General features: G+C 43.6%; 1 protein-coding gene across 1 annotated transcript in view; it reads left to right on the forward strand.

The window, feature by feature from the left end:
- Positions 1-13,723, forward strand: part of DACH2 (dachshund family transcription factor 2) — a 330,864-nt gene that overhangs the window by 281,096 nt on the left and 36,045 nt on the right. The window contains 1 exon segment of the mRNA XM_032227064.1: positions 6,143-6,153. Within this exon segment, the coding sequence (XP_032082955.1) occupies positions 6,143-6,153 (11 nt within the window).

Here is a 13,723-nt window from a genome sequence, read left to right on the forward strand (position 1 = left end):
AAATTACTTGAGAATCTCCATGCACATACCCCTCGTTAGTTTATTTTATGATTGAAAGAAAAGAATATGTTTGTGGAAACACAAAATATTTTTTTAATTAAAGGCCAGATTGAATTTGGACACTACTTATAATTAGATTTGGGGGGGGGCGTACAATATGCTAATTTTTGGACATATGTCTTCATTCCATTCAAAATATTTGGATTGCACCAACTTTCTTCGCGCCGGGCGTGTTTTCCTTTTAAAGGTTTTGTTTTGCGTATTATTGCCATGTTTAATTTTACTTTCAACTGTCCCTAGCATCTGTTCAAAAAAATAATAATCCACCTTTGGAAATCATTTTTGGGAAGGTGGGAGGGGGAGAGGGGAATTAATAACACTCTTTCAGACCAATCGGTTCTAATTTTTTATTTTTATTTATTTTTTGAGTGGGGAATGAAAATTAATGAGTCAAGATAAGAAGAGACCAGTGTTTTTGGCTTGGGAATGTAATTGCTTTTCCTTTCCTTTCCTTTTTTTTTTAAACTTTCCTATTGATGCTGGACGCCATGTGCTGTTTCATGTGCTTGCGCACAGCAGATTGTCCAAGACGAATCAGCCATCACGGACAAATATATTAGCATATGTCTTTTGTTTATCACAAGGCAAGCAAAGAGGAGCAACAGAGTACCCATGCAACAGGCTAAGCCCCAGGGACTAGCAGATGGAAAAGGGGAAGCAGATATTCCAAGGTTTTGTTCCAACCAGAATGTGGGGTTGATAAAAATCCAGCTAGCCTTTAAGGTTACAAAGCTTTGCAGTAAATGTTGTTTTGTTCCTTCCTTATTTTTTTTTTGTTATTAAAATATTTATCCCTCATCGTACAAAGGGAGAATGTTGAGCATAAGGCTACCCGTAAGGCAGTGGTGGGTTTCAAAAATTGTTGGAACCTACTCTGTGGGTGTGGCCTCCTTTGTGGGAGTGGCTTGCCACCCATGTGACCGGATGGGAGTGGCTTGCCGCTCATGTGACCTGATATGAAATAATGAATTAGTACTTAGGTTGGTCCAAGTAGCTATTCAGAAACTCTGGCATTGAAGCATGCAAGTCTTAAAGCTGTCAAGTTACAAGATCCTTGCCAGGCAAGGATAAAAGCTAGGTGGACATTAAACCAGAACATACTACAAGAGAAACAATTTGTACAACAAATAGAAAAGGAACTGGGCTACTTCTTTAAAGAAAACGGTAAAGAGCAGACCTCAATACAAAATGTTTGGGACACGATGAAGGCAGTTGTGAGGGGAATTTCCATAGCCTATATAATAAGAAGAAACAAAATGCACAGGGAAAAACTTAATACACTGAACAAAGAACTAAGAGAGACGGAACTGCTGACCCAGAAAGAGCCAGAAAATAGTAGACACAGGGAAAAAGGAGAGTTAATTAAACACCAAATAAATTTGATCTCCCAAGAGGAAATAGCACAAAACATTAAGAAAATGAAGCAGAATTATTTTGAACATGCAAATAAAACTGGGAGATGGTTGGCCCACAAAATAAGAAAGGAGAAGGTCAAAAGAATTATTAAACAACTGTATGACGAGGAGGGGAATCTGAAACAAGAAATAGGAGAAAAGAAAAAGATAGTACAGAACTATTATAGGAAACTATATAAACAAGACGAAATTAATGAACAGGACATTAGAAAATACCTTATAAAGCAGAAGCTTCCAGTCTTGTCGGAGGAGATGAGAGAGATGCTCGATAAAGAAATCACACAAGAAGAACTGAAAAAGGCCATTCAAAAACAAAAAAACAATAAAACACCTGGGCCGGATGGGCTCCCGTCGGAAATATATAAAAAACTTCAAAATACCATAGAAGACAAATTATTAGAACTATGTAATGATACATTGCAAAATGGTAGGGTCCCAAAATCATGGGGGGAAGCCTACATTACCCTAATACCAAAGGAAGAGGCGGACAGTAGCAAGGTCCAAAATTATAGACCCATATCCCTGTTAAATGCAGATTACAAAATCTTTGTATCAATATTGGCGGAAAGACTAAAAATAATATTAAATCAAAGTATCCATTCGGATCAAAACGGCTTTCTCCCAAAAAGACATATTAGAAACAATACAAGAATAATAATGGACACCCTGGAATTCTATCAAACAAGATCCGAGAAACAACTCGCATTAATCTTTGTCGACGCTCAGAAAGCCTTTGATAACCTAGATTGGAACTTTCTAATCACTCAACTAAAAATGATGAAATTTGGCGATAAATTTATTAAGATTATAGAATCTATATATTCACGGCAATCTGCAAATATTATAGTCAATGGGGAACTAACGGAGAGGATACAAATTGGAAAGGGTGTTAGACAAGGGTGCCCGCTCTCCCCACTACTATTTATTACGTCTCTAGAGGTCCTTTTAAATCGGATAAGATCAAATCAGGAAATTAGGGGCTTGACCATAAAAAGAGAACAATATAAAGTACAGGCCTTCGCGGATGACATGGTCTTTATCATAGAAGACCCCTTACTTTCAGGACCGAATTTGATGAAGGACATTGAGAACTTTGGGTGTGTGGCCGGTTTAAAAATAAACAAGGAAAAAACAAAAATGATTATAAAAAATTTCCCCAAAAACCAGATTGGAGAACTAGAGGAAACAATGGAATTAAAGGTAACTAAAAAAATTAAGTATTTAGGGATCTGGCTGTCTGCGAAGTGCTCTTCCATAAAAGAAGACAACTATGATAAGTTGTTACAGAATACCCAAAAGGACTTAAAAACCTGGTCAAAACTACAACTATCACTGATGGGAAGAGTCGCAGTAATTAAAATGAATGTTCTCCCAAAAATCCTCTACCTATTTCAAACGGCACCGGTTAAGCTAGGGGAAAAATTTTATAATGATTTGGACAAAATGATTCGTAACTTTATATGGAATGGTAAAAAGCCCAGAATAAAATATATGCACCTGCAGGATAAAAGAACTCAAGGGGGAATGGGATTACCGGAATGGAAAACATATCATCAAGCAGCAACAACTATGTGGATAAAAGAATGGGTAATGTTAGCTAATAAAAGAATCTTAACAATAGAGGGCCACGACCTGCAATACGGGTGGCACAACTACTTATGGTGCGAGGGAAATAAAATCCACAACTATTTTAGTAGTCACCATTTAAGGGGGGTATTGATTAAGGACTGGCTCGAAATTAGAAGGAGATACTATACGCAACTACCTAAATGGATATCTCTGATATACCCGAATTTGATAAACTTGGATAAAATTGTTACCTACCAACAGTTGCTAGACGACCAAAACAAACTAAACCCCAGGGAAAATTTGGCTGATAAGGGAATAAACATCGATTGGTGGCCATATCTTCAAATTCAAAACAAACATAAATTCGACCTAGCACAACCTGGCTTCCAGAACAAGAACCAGGAATTAGATAAAATTTTAATTGGACCAGATGAGAAATTAATTTCAAAAATATACAACTGCTTACTGATTCGAAAAACGGAAGCAGAAAGAGTAAAAGAAGTCATGGTAACCTGGGCCCAAAACATCGGCCACTCAATAGATCTAGACGACTGGGAAAGAGTCTGGGAATGGAATCTAAAATTGACAAAGTCGACGGCCTATAAAGAAAATATATATAAAATGTTCTACCGCTGGCATCTTCCACCGACAAGACTGGCGAAAATGTCTTCAAAAGTTTCAGCCATATGCTGGAAATGTAAAACGGTGCTGGGCACGTACTACCATATGTGGTGGACGTGTCCGGTAGCCAAAGCATATTGGAAGCAAATACTAGGATGGCTGAATGGAATCCTGTCAATTAAACTATGCTTTAAGCCGGAAACTTTCTTATTAGGAATAATAGATCAAAAAATTTGCAAATCTGACCAATACCTCCTAGTCCATATTCTGACAGCGTCAAGGATTGTTTACGCACAGTGCTGGAAGAGTGAAAATGCCCCTACCAACACTATGGTGATGAATAAAATTTTAGAACTAGCAGAAATGAACAGACTGACGATGCGAATTAATGACAAAGAAGACACAGACTTTTATACAGTCTGGGAGAAGCTATACAAATGGCTTGATGAGTCAGTGAAGACCTAGACATAAAAAGAGATAGCTAACTAACCTATCACGATTAAACCAATAACTCAAATGAACAATATACAACAACTGAGAGATAAACGAAAGGAGAAATGTATCAGGGGCGAGAACCCACCGTCGAGCAATTTTGTCACGCTACAATGCTGGGAAAACTTTAAAAAGCTGATAGGAAATTCGCTATAATTACCTGCATGAAATTAGTGATCAAACTTCATTTTAGATGAGGCGAGAAGACGTATAATCCTTGCCTCTTCAAGCAAGGAAAGGGAAAGAGAACCAGATTGTCCTCAGCAGAGGAAAATACGCAAATGTAACAAAGGTTAGAAGGGAGGGAAGGAGGATAGTAGGGAAGTCTGGATGGAGAGGAGAAAGGAGAGGAATAGGAAAGGCAGAAGAAGGGGGGAAGAAAGAGGAGGAAGAGAAAGAAGAGAAGGGAAAGAAGGTGGGAAGAAAGAAGGAGAGAAGAAAGAGAAGAAACTGGGGGAGGAAGGAGGGAGGGAAGAAGAGAGGGTAGTAAAGAGGGAAAGAGGGAGGGAAAGAAAGAGAGAAGGTGAGTTGAAAGGAAGGAGGGAAGGAGGGAGGAAAGGAGGGAGATTAAGAGAAAAGGAAGGAGGAGGGAAAGAGGCAGGGAAGGAGGGAAGGTATGTGTGAAGGAGGGGGGGAGCGAGGGAGGGAAAGGAGGGGGAAGGAAAGGAGAAAAGGAGAAAAGAAAGGAAGGAAGGCAGGGGAGAAGGAAGTAAGGGGGGAGGGAAGAAAAGAGGGAGGGAAAGATACCTAACCTTTGATGTTTATAATGATTTGATAGTATGGGAATATCTCGAAATGTAGTTGTATTGTTTTGTTACAAGTTATGGATGTTGTATTTTCTTTTTACCAATAAAATCTATTAAAAAATTAAAAAAAAAAAAAAAAAAAAAAGATCCTTGCCAGTGGTGGGTTTCAAAAATTTTTGGAACCTCTTCTGTAGATGTGGCCTGCTTTCCGGGTCCACTGGTGGAACCTCTTCTAACTGGTTCGGTAGATTTGACGAACCGGTTCTACCGAATAGGTGCAAACTGGTAGGAACCCACCTCTGCCATAAGGTTGAATCATATCAGTGATAAAAGAGCTTTTCTTAAAATAAAAAGGACCTAAAGGATCAACATATAGAAGCAACTCTGCTATCCCTAAGAATTTCATAATGAGTAACAATTTTTTCGCCGGGGATGTGGTGGCTCAGTGGCTAGGACGCCGAGCTTGTCGATCAGAAAGGTCAGCAGTTCGGCAGTTCAAATCCCTAGCATCGCGTAACGGAGTGAGTTCCGATTACTTGTCCCAGCTTCTGCCAACCTAGCAGTTCGAAAGCAGGTAAAAAATGCAGGTAGAAACATAGGAACCACCTTTGGTGAGAAGGGAACAGTGTTCCGTGCGCCTTCGGCATTGAGTCATGCCGACCACATGACCACGGTGACATCGTTGGACAGCCCTGGCTCTTCGGCTTTGAAATGGAGATGAGTACTGCTTCCTAGAGTTGGGAAAGACTAGAGTCAGGAATGACTAGCACTTATGTGCAAAGGGAATCTTTACCTTTACCTATTCAGTACAGGGGTGACATTCACTTACTTTCCCTACCAATTCGCAAATGTGAGCGCACACCCCGACCACGCCTGCACTCGGCCTTCCATGCATGCACTTTGATTGCGCAAGAGGCTTGCACACATGAGCGCGGCTTGAAAATGTGCCTAAATAGAGCAGCATAGAATCAGGAGGGTGGGCGGCTGAAACCTGTGAATTCTACTACCGGTTTTGTAGTAGAAATGAGCACCAACCCACTAGAGTCGAGAACCACTAGCAGATATGTGCGAGGCAGTGGTGGGATTCAAATAATTTAACAACTGGTTCTCTGTCCTAATGACCAGGTAGGTAGGCGAGCTTAGTGGTCATGTGGCCGTGTGGGCATGGCCAACTCAACATTACTCAGGTCGATGGGCACTTTGCCTTAGCTGTTACAATGTAATAAGGGTTAACCGGAGAAGCAGTTCCTGTAAGCAGGGCAATAAAGATTAGGCTAGAAACACCACCAGAATGTTTCCTTCCTGCCTTCCTTGCAGGATTAGCCCTGCAAAGTGGGGAAAAACAAAAGGAGATTTCTTCCAGCAACTGGTTCTCTGAACCCCTTAGAAAGTTAAGAACCGGTTCTCCCGGATAGGTGCGAACTGGCTGAATCCCACCACTGGTGCAAGGGGAACCTTTACCTTTACATTGAGACAATCACTTATCTGAAATAGTATAGGTTCTCCTGCATGGGGATGAACTAAAAGACCTCCAAAGTCCCTTCCAGCTCATTCGTTCTATAGCTAAAAGATCAGCCAATGGCTGGGTAGTATAACAAATATACTTGCTGCAGCAGATCAAGAAATAAAGGGCAAACTTCCCAAACATTTGTATCAAACCCGGAATTCAAGAGATACCCCCCCCCCCAACCAGATCATCAAGAGTATGAGAACATCCCAATTTGCAAATGCATAATTTTGAGCAAGTTTTTCGAGCCCCTCATCGCCGTCTCTTTTTAACAGCCATTCCAAAGACCTGGTAAAGATCTGAAAAAAAAAATTCTTAGGTGTCCTTGAAGGAAAACCTGCCTCCCTGACATCCTTCCTTAGAGGAATGACTGATAGCAATCGGCATGATTGTTTTCCAGCAGGTGAAACATTTTTATTTTTACCGTAATATTAGTTGGACATGCATTTCCAGAAAGAAGATATAAATGCGTTTAGCCCCCCCCCTCCTCCCGCACTCCCGGCCCGAATATCGGCGGTGTTAAGAAATGTTATATTACCCACTTGGACGTAAAAGTGTAGGTGGCACAGAGCAGAGAGTCTGCTTTGCTTACAAATCAGCCGGGTGATGAGGTTGCAAAAGTTTATATTTTCCCCGCTTTCATTGGTAGAATTTATTAGCTTCTTGGAATTGATTCTGGATGCCTTTCATTTGCCATTGGGCTAAAGTCACGAACAAAATGATGATATACCGCGTTTTTGCTCACTCATCTTTTTATTGCCTAACTATTGTTATTGAGTAAAAGGCATTCAATATATTTCACAAAAAGAGGCACAGAGCAAAGGGGGAGAGGGGGGGGGAGCAAGAAGGGGAAACGGCTCGTTATCTCTTCCTCCCCTCCTTGTTTTAATTGACATTGGTTTCTCTCACTGCTAGGCTGGCTGGCTGGCTGGCTGGCCATACCCAGGAGTGGGCTGCTACCGGTTTGCCCAGATTCGGGAGAACCCATAGCTAACGTTCTGGCTGGTTCGGATACGCCCCCCCTTCCAGTAGACTCCACGCGGCCCATTTTGGATTCAAGATACATGCAGGGCCTGTGCGGAGGCTCGGGGAGGGGAAAAAACAGGCCTTCTGGAAGTCCTACAGAGCCCAGAGGAGGCAGTTTTCACCCTTCCAGAGGCTCGAGGAAAGCCTACGGAGCCCGGGGAAGGCGAAAACACATATACACACACCCGCCATGGTGCAGGAGGCAGACTAGGCCACGCCCACCATAGCCACGCCCACCCAGCAACCAGGCAGCAAACCCATTGCTGAAATTTTTGATGCCCACCCCTGCATAGGGCAAAGAAAGCGCCTGGGAGTAGCATAGGGTCCCTTGAGAAGATTTGTAGCTCAGGGTTGAGCGGTGGGGTCCTTGGTGCTCTCTCTGAGCTGAGTTGTTTTCTTGCGATGTTTCATTGCCCATGTAGGCAACGTCATCAGCGTTAGAAGGGAACGAGGTATGTGGAGTGGAGGAGAAACAGAGATCGGGAGGAGGAACAGGAGTAGGATTGTGGGGTCCTTGGTGCCCTTTGAACTGTGGTTGCTTTCTTGCAGATGTTTCATTACCCAACTAGGTAACATCATCAGTGCTAGAAGGAAATAGGGTATGTGGAGTGGAGGAGAAAATGGAAGGGGAGGACGAGGAGGGTAACGACTGTGGGGTCCTTTGACCTGTGGGGTCAAAACCTGGCTTTGCCAGCAGGCCTGGGGGTGATGAGTTCCCTCTCCTCTTGACATGTATGGTTGTGCGACTGTTGTTTACTTTTATTATTTGTATTTTGTTTTTTATGTTCCCCTTTTTCCCCCTTGAATTTTTCGCCGCTCTGAGTCCTCCCGGAGAAGGGTGGCATACAAATAATAAAATTCTATTCTATTCTATTCTATTCTATTCTATTCTTAGTGCTCTCTGAACTTGGTTGTTTTCTTGCAGACTTTTCTTGACCCAACTATGTAACATCATCAGTGTTGGAAGACAAGCGAGGGGACTGTGTATATTCTCTCTTTATATTCTGTCAGTGTTGGAGGGAGTATTTTCTTCGGGGTAGTTTCTTCATTAGTCAATTTTTTAGATTGTCTGAGTTGGCAGTTCCTTGTTTGGGGTATTTTTTTACTGCTAAATTGTTGGTCTGGTATGAATCCTTGATGCTAGATGACAGGCCCTAGAAAGTCTGTTAAACAACACGGGATTGGGTTATTTGCCCGAGAAGAATCAGTTCTAGCAAAGTTTATCTTACTGCACAGTAGGAAAGTCTCGGGGTCGTTATCTCTGGGAAGATAATGTTAACTCAGCAATATCATTGCTTTGATCTTTGGTTACACTCTGAACAAAACTAGATTGTCGTTTGACTGACAGCCTTGTCAGGGAATGAATGAAGAGTGACAGTCCAATATTGAAAAGGCAGCATTTACAGAACTTTTCGGAGTCCTAAGTTTTCTCATGACACTGCTTCTTTTGTGCAAGACTGAATTTTACATTTTGGTGGGTTTTTTAAAAAAAATAAAATAAAATAAAAATGTGTTTATTGCTAGCTTCGGTGAAACCTTATGATATATATATATATTTTGGAGTCTCCTGGATGGTAAAAATGCCTGTCTCCCTTGACAAAGTTGTGTTGATGTGTTCACGCTAGCAATACAACCAAACAATTTTAACTTGGCAATGCTGGGATTTATCGCTCGGAACAGACACTGCGCTGGCGGTTTTCAGGAGTCAAACCAAATTATGAAGACTGCTACTCGGGCGACTTGTGTTTTCCCCATTGTGTGGCTCTTTTTATCATCGGTTATTGTTTTATTTCAGGTTTTCTTTTTTCTTTCTAACCTGCCGAACCCCCAGAGCTGAGTAAGAGATAGCAACAATCATAGCGGGGGGGGGGGGGGGCATTTAATACAGGTAGTCCTCGACTTAAAACAATCCATTTAGTTCAAAGTTACATAGGGGCTGAAAAAAAGGTGACGGATGGCTATTATTCATAGCTGCAATCTTGGTAGCATCCCGGAGGTCATGTGGTCCAAATTCAGATGCTTGCAAGCTAGTTCATATTTATGACAGTCGGAGCTGTTGTGGCCTGCCAGCGGAGCTGATGGCAGATTCGGACAGTGAGAAGGTTGGGGAGAGACATGGGCCAGTACTGGAGTCTGGGGAAGGCTCTGAGGAGGGCTCTGTGTCGGAGGCAGAGAGGGGGACAGAGCCGTATGCCAGTTATCATCTGCCGTCAGAGTCAGACATCAGTGAGGCAGATGAACACCTGGAGCCGGTTCCCAGTGTGCGCATGCACAGAGCTGTCAGGAGAAGGGAACAGCTAAGGAACAAGAGTGGACTTGGGAGTAAGGCCACAGGTGAACGGTGAATGGCCCCTCCCATAGGGAATAAAAGAGGAGTGAAAGGGGAGTGGAGTTTGCAGGAGACAATTTGTTCATTCCTGCATTCTTGCCAAGTATTGCAGCGTCTGAAAGATCTCGGCCTGGCCGCTCTCTAAGCCTGATCAAGGTTGGTAATTGTGAACTATCTTGAAAGACCGTGGGAGAAGAAAAACTTTGCTGGAGAGGAATTCATTGTGAATTAAATAAAAGGGGTTTATCGGGACGAGGACTCGGCTTCGTGCTTCTGGGGAAGCCTAAGTCAGAAAGCAGCATCCTGAGGTCATGTGATCTCCTTTTGTGACCTTCTGACCAGCAAACTCCATGGGGGAGCCAAATTCACTTAACAACCGAGTTACTAACTTATCCACTGCAGTGTTTCGGTTAACAACGGTGGCAAGAGAGGTCGTGAAAGGCGGGGGAGGGGGGGGAAACTCACTTAACAAATGTCTCGCTTAACAACAGAAATGGCGGGCTCTACTGTGGATGTAAGCCGAGGGCTACCTGTCATTGACCCACTTAACGACAGTTGCTAAGTGAGTTTTGACCCATTTTACAACTTTTCTGGCCACGCTTTCAAGTGAATCGCTGCGGCGGTTTCAGTTAGTAATCCGGTTGTTAAGTGAATCTGCACTTTCCCCAGGGACTTCGCACGATGGGAGGTCCCCAAAGGGGAATCAAGTGGGTCATTATGTCACATGACCGACATAAATAACATGCCATTTTGCCAAACGTCTGAATGCTCCAAGGGTGAAAAGTGATCGGGTCATTTTTTATTTTTTTTTGCCGTGCCGTCGTAACTCCGAGCAGTCAGTAAACAGACGGTTGTAAGTCAAGGACTGCCTGCTGGCCTTAGGCTGCTCCCCTCCTGGAATGGCTGACCCAGCTGTGTCTCTTCCATACACCGTCAAGAGGGAGATGTGCTGGAATCCAAAGTTGTCACAGTAAGATGATTTGTTCCCTGAGTCAGCTTTGTTCTTTCTCGTCGCTTTTAGACAAATACGCTCAAAGGACACGCAAATATTTCTCTGCTGGGAAATGCAGCGTATTTACTTGGAACTGCCGTTCTCCGTTGCTTCGCTTGTTTTCTGTTATTATTATTTTTAAAAATCTGAACCACTTGGAGCATGCTTAGGTTCTTATTTATCGTGGCAACAAAAGAGATTATTTGAAAGCCATTAGAGGACTATTATCCCAGCAAAGCTTTTCGGAGATCGATGGCAGTGGAGTGTTCTAAATTTGTACATATGTAGCTACGAGAAGGATGTTTGTTCTGACCGAGGCTTCTCAAGAGCATGAACAAACCCCTGGTCCCGGCAAAAGCCCTTTTATTAATGTACAGTGAGTCCTGCTCATTCACAGCTGGCAAAGTTTTTCAAAGGAGGATTTACAGTCACAGAGCTTATCTGGCTTGGAGAGCTGCCAGGCTGATATCTGCAAAACGTGGCAAGGGGTCTCAGAGAGTCACCAACCAATTAAACGAACTAATTGTCTCCTGCAAACTCATCCTCCTTCTTCTCCTCCTCTCCTCCTTTCCTCCTCTTCCTCCATCTCTTCCTCCTTCTCCTCCTCCTCCTCTTATTATTATTCTTCTCCTACCACTCTACTTCTTCTTGTTCCTCTTGTTCTTCTTCTCCTCCTCCTCCTCATTCTTCACCATCTCTGAGCTACTTGCGTCTTCCTCCCCAAACATCTGACCCCCCCCCCAAAAGAAACTCCTACATTGGTTTTACCCTGACGAGTGTTTTCTTTTCATAGGTTTTTATGTATTTATTTACGGCACAAGCAAGAAGGCTCCCCCCACCCCCTGCCTTTTCCGAGATTTCAGACCAAAGCACCTGATAAATATACTGACCGAATTGTGATAGTAAATAATTGATTCCCCCGGACTAGGCAGGAGGCTCCATTTGCCACCAGGAAAGCAGAAAGGAAAAGCCGCCGTTGCTTTAAAATATTGAGGCTTTGAAGAGGATCCAAAAGTAAACCCTGCCAACACACACACACACACACGCACACACGCACACACACACAAATGTGGGTTGAAAACAGCAAGGCTCAAGAAATGAAATTTGTTCAGTTCCAAGTGATGCTATTTGGAGGGCGATGGGCGTTTGTCCTGAACGTTGAAAAGGAACAAGCAGCCTGTCACTAATGAACTCTGACAATTATTGTGACACCTTGCAGAAAAGCAAAGTTTTAATTATGGGGAAGAAGCTCTGATGGCCATTTGTTTTATTAATGAAAAGGGGCTTTGATCGGCTGGCAACTTAAATAACGGGAGTGGGGGTGGGGGGAAGTTTTACTCTTTACCCACGTGTTTGTTCTGAGCACGAAGCAAACTCCTGGTCCTGGCAAAAATCCCTTTTATTAATTGACTGTGAATTCTGCTCATTCACATTCATCAGAGTCTTTCAAGGGAGGATTTACGGTCACAGACCTTATCTGGCTTAGAGAGCTGACAGGCCGATGTCTGAACACTTGGCAAGGAGTCTCGGAGAGTCACGAACCAATTAAGCGAACTAATTGTCTCCTGCAAACTCCACTCCCCTTTCGCTCCTCTTTTATTTTCTCTGGGAGTGGCCATTCATTGTCTACCTGTGGCCTTACTCCCAAGTCGACCCCTGTTCTTTAGCTGTTCCTTTCCCCTGGCAACTCTGCACATGCGCACACTGGGAACAGGCTCCAGCCGTTCATCTGCCTCACTGATGTCCGACTCTGAAGGCAGCTAATAACTGGCATATGGCTCTGTTCCCCTCTCTGCCTGCAACGCAGAGCCCTCATCAAAGCCTTTCCGAGACTCCAGGACTGGCCCATGTTCCTCCCCAACCTCCTCACCATCCGAAGCTGTTGCCAGCTCCGCTGGCCAATGGCGGGACACAACAATATTATTTTCTGTTTCAAGCTTCACCGCACGGAATCTGCGGAGAGAAATAATGATTTGAGATGTCTGGACTGCAGAAATGTAGCTGTTCGAAAGCTTTTGATTTCAACGGGCTGATGCCCATGTTAAGTTCCTTTGCAAGGCAGCCTGTGCAAACTCTGGTTTTGAGGGAGGATAGGTCCATTTCAGAATAAATCAATTCCGTAAGAGCAACTCTCTGACCCAATTTTTCTATGGGGACCCGGGGAAGACCATTTTCACCCTCCCGGAGACTTAAAGAAAGCCTCCGGAGCCTGGGGAGGGCGAAAACACCCCCCCCCCCACACACACACACACACCATGGTGCAGGAGGCCAACTAGGCCACTCACACCATGACCCCGCCCACCCAGCAACCGGGCAGAGAACCGGTGGCTAACATTTTTGAATCCCACCCCTGAGCTCCACCAAACGATCTGTGGAATGGCAACCATTAGGCTTTCTCCGTCCAGAACAGAAAGGGGGAAACCGAAGTCGGAGAAATAAACACTATTGGTCCAATGGCCTTTATTTCTCCCAGTAGGTTCTGCAGGCCACATTATTATAGCGGCCCAGACTTCGTGGCACTAGGGAAATTAATAGATCGTCTCCTCGGTGGCTCTCCAAGGAGCGAGGAGGGAGAAGTTTCCATCTCTCACCTTAAAATTATTTAAGCAGGTGCTGCGGGGGAAAGCTATCGTTTTTATATGACTCTTCAAATGTTTACAACTAAACATTTTTTTCCCCGTGATTGAATTTTTCACAGTGCTAAAATACCACCGAGAAATATGCTTCCTATCAGTTTTATTGCTCCCCGGGTGTTTTGTCCACAAACCTTGTCTCTGCTCGGACACAAACGCTTGATTGCCAAAGAAATCTTGCCGTTTTAACAGAGGCGGCCGCGATGCCCGGCACAACCGGCGGGAATGTTAGCGCCTTAAGAGTAATACCATTTTAAGGGTACGGTTTTATTAAGGCAGACGTGAGCAATTTGTTCCTGGCTCTTCTGTGCCCCGTGTTTTACTAAGAGTATTT

Source organism: Thamnophis elegans, chromosome 12 (genome assembly GCF_009769535.1).
Source record: "Thamnophis elegans isolate rThaEle1 chromosome 12, rThaEle1.pri, whole genome shotgun sequence".
Lineage (NCBI taxonomy): Eukaryota > Metazoa > Chordata > Lepidosauria > Squamata > Colubridae > Thamnophis > Thamnophis elegans.